The sequence below is a fragment of the Nothoprocta perdicaria genome, unplaced genomic scaffold (genome assembly GCF_003342845.1).
Source record: "Nothoprocta perdicaria isolate Ctin4 unplaced genomic scaffold, notPer1 scaffold_480, whole genome shotgun sequence".
Classification (NCBI taxonomy): domain Eukaryota; kingdom Metazoa; phylum Chordata; class Aves; order Tinamiformes; family Tinamidae; genus Nothoprocta; species Nothoprocta perdicaria.
In genome coordinates this window covers 58,454-63,494 of record NW_020455733.1, presented here as the reverse complement: position 1 = coordinate 63,494, position 5,041 = coordinate 58,454, and the positions used below count along the sequence as shown (strand labels likewise).

At 69.8% G+C, this 5,041-nt stretch overlaps 1 protein-coding gene across 1 annotated transcript; it reads right to left on the bottom strand.

Annotated features, from left to right (window-relative positions):
* Positions 1-1,511: 1,511 nt before the first annotated feature.
* Positions 1,512-4,948, bottom strand: TLX2 (T cell leukemia homeobox 2). Its single transcript, XM_026047172.1, has 3 exons — positions 4,558-4,948; positions 1,856-2,093; positions 1,512-1,728 (listed from the first exon to the last, which is right to left on the bottom strand). Exons 1-3 carry the CDS (start codon positions 4,946-4,948, stop codon positions 1,512-1,514), a joined length of 846 nt encoding a protein of 281 aa, XP_025902957.1.
* Positions 4,949-5,041: the final 93 nt, after the last annotated feature.

Below are 5,041 nucleotides of genomic sequence, written 5' to 3'. Positions count from 1 at the left end.
AGCCGCAGCCAATGGCGAGGCCGCGCGAGCGGCACCGGCCGCCGCCCCCCTCGGCACCGACGGCTCCCGGTAGCGGTTCTCGGGCCCCGCAGGCGCCGCCGGTGCCGGGCAGCGCCGGCAGCACCATGGACAGCGACGGGGCGGGACGGGCGGCGCGGGAGCCGGGGCAGGGGTTGGGGGCTGAGTGCGGGAAGGGGCCGGTTAGGGGTCAGTGTTAGGGACAGGTTAGGGGTCAGTGTTAGGACTGGGGTTAGGACTGGGGTTAGGCTGGGGTGGGGATTAGAGATCAGGGTAGCGGGTTAGGTTTGAGTTGTGGATGGGAGTGAGATTAGGGTCATGGTTGGGGTGAAGGCTGGGTCTGGCATTCTGGTAGAGACCAGATTTGGGGTCAGGATTATGATTAGAGTTAGGGTGAGGGGCAGAATTAGGGGTTAGTGTTAATGTTAGGTTAATGTTAGGGCTTGAGCTGGGTTTGTAGCAGAGTGAGCTTAAGGTTGAGCTGAGGGGTTGGGGTGGTTACAGCTGGGGGGTAGGCCAAGATTTAGGGTTACAGCTGGTGGTATGGCTGGGGCTGTGCACACCCGGGGACCATGGCCTGGCCTGGCCCAGTTGTCCCCTGCCTCCATGGCTGGCACCACGTTGCCAGACCCTGGGCTCTGCCCCATCCCAGTGGCCTTGGGAGGCCTGTACGGCTTGCGGAGGTTCTGGCCCCTGTGGGGCTCAGGGTGTCCCTACAGAAAGAACAAGTCACGGAGCAGAGTGGGAGCAAGTTGATAGAGCAGAGAGTTCTGCACTGGAGACCCCAGCGGACTCATTGGGACCAGCAAAGCCCGGGTCAGGCAGGGCCGAATGTTCAGTCCATGGCCAAGACGCAGGTGGCTCAGGCGGGAGGGGAGGAGTCCTGGGGACACTGGGCGGCCTCCACGCAGAACTGCGCGACGTAGCCCGCAGGGTGGCTGCAGTCATCGACGTGACCGGGGCACGGGTGTCCATCACCCAGGAGGCCGCAGAAATCCATCACATTGGCAGGAGGAGGCTTGGAGCACCAGGATCCTGGGCTGGCAGCCACAAAGATCTGTCTGTCCAGCCCTGCTGAGGCTGCTCTGGCCAGGGGCTCCTCTGCCAGCCTGGGGCCACAGCTGGAAGTGGGAGCTGGTAACCTCAGCTCAGATAAGGCCTGTGCTGGCGAGTGACGCAGTCCACCACTGGAGCCAGTCCCCGAGGGCGGCGGAGGGGATTCCATCACCGGGAATGTGTAAATCTGAGGGAATTGGTTCCCTGCCCCCACCGGGATTTGCCCTCCCAGGACAGAATGGGAGCCGGAGCAGCCCCAGGGGGAGCAGGGCTCTGTGCTGGGCCTGGCTGGGAGGGCAGTGTCCCAGCGGGAGTCCCGGAGCTGCCCAAGGGGCCTGGTGCTGGCGCGGGAGGGGGCTGCTGTGCAGGAGCCGTCCTGGGAACGGCAGCCCCTTCCTGCCGCCCCCAGCAGGCGCGGGGCTGCCTGGCCCCGCTGCTCACACCACGGAGGCCACCCCCGAGACAGACGTCACCTTATTGTCCTCGGCCCAGGGCTGCAGGTTCTGCAGGGCGTAGAGGGAGGAGTTGTGCATGCAGAGCGGGTCCTGGGGCAGCGGCTGGCTCAGGCTCTTCTGGAAGGCCTCCTGCTGCAGGTGCAGCATCAAGCGGTTGGCCTGCTGGCGCTCGGCCTCACGCTCCTCCGCCGTCTGCCTCCTGCCAGCACAGGCAGCAGCTGCAGCCTCGCTGCATCCCGGGCGCACAGGCACCTTGCAGGGTTGCCTTGTGCATGCAGGGACAGGGCGCCCAGGGCGGCTCCACCTCAGCCTCCCGTCCCTGTTACCTCCACTTGGTGCGGCGGTTCTGGAACCAGGTCTTGACCTGAGCATCTGTCATTTTGAGGGCCTTGGCCAGGGTGGCGCGCTCGGCCGAGGCCAGGTACTTCTGGCGGTGGAAGCGCTTCTCCAGCTCACAGATCTGCACCCTGCTGAAGGAGGTGCGTGGCTTCTTGCGCTTGGGCGGCGTGCGGTTCTGGTAGGGGTGCCCGATGCGCCGGGTGGCCGCAAAGGGCGACAGCGCGGCTGCAGGCAGAGGGACGTGGGTGAGACAGGGGCTGCACCAGGGGCAGCCAGGCACTGTGCCAGGGGCTCGGGGGGTGACACTTTGTGCTCAGCTCAGTGTCACCCCTCAAACAAACCTGCACCCCTGGAATTGAGGATCCCTGGGAACAGGGCACCCCCAGCACAGCCACCCGGGCCAGCCTAATCCAAGGTCCCATAGCAGCCCCTTGGCAGCCCCCGTCAGGGCTTCATACACCTCCTGGATGGGAAGGGCAGGATCCCAGGAGCCAATGGAGGCGGCTCTTGTCCCCCTCCATGTGCCAGTGCCAGCAGTGCCAGACTGGCTGCCCACCAGCTGCCCAGGTTACGCAGGGGCCAGGCAGAGGTCGTGACCCGTGCCGCAGGCAGCCAGAGCTTGGGACAGTGTGTGGGGTCTGTCCCCTGGGACCTGTTGCTGCCAGGTGGCGCCGGGGAGCGCTTTGGCCTCAAAGGTGCCGGGAGCTCAAGGCAGATCCCAGCTCCAAGGAGCCATCCCCAGGACTCTCAACACGGCCAGTGTAAATGGAGCCCAGCTCCAAGGAGCCATTCCCAGTGCTTCCAACACAGCTGGTGCACATCTCCGGTGTTCATGGCACAGCCAGTGCACGACTAGGCTGGCCCTTGGGGACCACGACAGTTGCCCAGAGCAAGCGGAGCATGGCGGAAGGCGGCCCCATGGGCGCAGTGCCCTGCACAGGCGGTACGGCAGCAGGTCCCAGCTGGCCCCACGCGGCCCCACAGCCAGAGCTGCCTCCCATGCAGCAGCGGCGCTGGGTGGGCGGGCGGGATGGCGGCTCCCGCCGCGGGGTGGAAGCGCTGGATGCAGGTGGAGCCGCGCGGGCGGGGGGCCGGACGCCCCCGCTCCCCTCCCCGCGGCGGGCGGCCCCTCAACGACGACAGATGCTGACAGCCCTGAGACCACCCTGAGGCCAGGGCGCTGAGTGATGGCGGCGATGGGAGACCCCGTGCCGGGGAGGGGCCGCCCGTGCACCCGCTGCTGGCGCCAGGCAGGAGCCGGGGACGTCACCCGCCGCCCCTGTGCAGGGCTGGTGCTTCGTCACCGCGGGGCGGCCGCATGGGCTGGGAGGCGAACGCGGCTCTGCTGGCGCCATGAAGGGGCCTCCATGGGCCCCGGCGCCTCCCACCCTCTGCACCGACATCGCCCACTCCCTCCCTGGGGATGCGAGGCCGTGGCACTGGGCCCCCCAGCACACGCTGTATCTGGTGCTGCAACCGCAGCAGCTGCTGCAGCCAAGCGGCCGCGCGGGAGCCGAGCACTGTGGATGTGGCAGCACCGCCATCTTGGGAAGCGCCTCCAGCGGAGCCGGACAAGGCCGGGCCTTCCCACACCATGGGCCTGGTCCCAGCCTGGCACCAGCAGCAAGGTCGGACACCCAGCACCCCTTCCTCCGTGCACAACATTCGGCACCAGTGAGTGTCTGCAGGCACTCGGCTCCCTGCCCGAAGGCGGCACCAGCCTCCTCCTCCTCCTCCTCACTCACCCACAGCAGCCCTGGCCTCTCCCAGGGACAACGCACACACAGGGCTCCACATCCAGCACTGCCTGGGCCCTGCAGCCCATCTCTGCATGCACTGGGGGTCTGCAGCCTCCTCAACGGCACCCACATCCTCCTCCTCATGCCCATACGGGCACCCCTGTGACCCGCACCCTTGGCACACAGGACACGGGTACCTGCGCCCAGTGCACCCAGTCCCGGCACACCACATTGTCTGTGACCCCGCGCACCATCCCTGCGCACGGCTGGTTCCTGTCCCCACACACACTGGGTGTCCACGTTCCACAAACCGGGTGTCCACATCCCACACACTGGCTCCCCGCAGCTGCGAGCAACCCCATCCTGCTTGCGACTCAGAGCGGCGGCCGCTGCCCCCAGCTCTGGACAAGGATCTGGCCGCGGTGCCGAGACGCAGCCCAAGCCGGGCAGGACGGGACCCGTGAGGTGCCGCACGGAGCGAGACTCCGGCCCGGCCCCGAACTGCGGCGAAGCCGCCGCCGGCCCCCGCCCGCGCACCGGGAACCGCCAACGGGAGCAGGCCCGCGGGGAGGCTGTTGCTCCCGGGACCGGCTGGGAGTCGCCGTCGGTCGGTCCCGACGGCGGCCGCTCCCCGCTGTCGCGTCTGGGGTCGAGGGCAGCGCGGGGAGCGGAGCGGGGCCGGCGGTTCCGCGCGGCGGCTCCAGCGGCGGCGACTCCAGCGGGGCTCCGAGCTCGGCAGCGCTCGACGGGCGCCTCCGCGCCCGCTGCCCCCGCGCCCCGCCGCCGCCGCGGGAACCGGGAACCGAGCGCGGTGCTGAGTGCCGCCCGGCAGAGCCTGGCCCTCGGAACCCGGCACGGAGCCCTCGGCCCCGCTGCGCGCCAGCTGCGCCCGCCCGGCGGAGCCGTCGGGAGCCGTCGGCGAGAGCCGTCCCCTCGGCGGCGGCACTCACCTGAGAGCCGGTCCTTGGCGATGCGCCGCGTCGTCTCCATCCAGGGGAAGGTGAGTCCCGAGAGCCCGGGCACGGGCTGCGGCGCGGCGGGCGGCGCGGCGGGCGCGGGCCGATGCGCCGGGACGCGGATGACCCCGGCGGGCGGCGCGGCGGGCGCGGGGGTCACGTTCACGCTCACGTTCATGCTCATGTTGAGGTTGTAGGAGCCAAGCGAGCAGGCGGGGCCGTAGCCGCCGCCGTAGAGCCCATAGTCGGGCTCTCCCGCCGGCCGCGCCGGCGCCGCGCCGCCCCCGGGGGGTTCGGGGCCGCTGAGAATCTGGTCGATGCCGAAGCTGATGGGCTCGTGGGGCGGCGGGGCCGGGCCCTCCCGCGGCAGCACCGCCGCCTCCATGGCCCCCCGCGCTCAGAGTCGGCGGGGCGCGGGCATCACGGGGCCGCCTAGGCGCGGGGGGCGTCGGCGGGCGGCGCAGCGCGGGGACGGCTC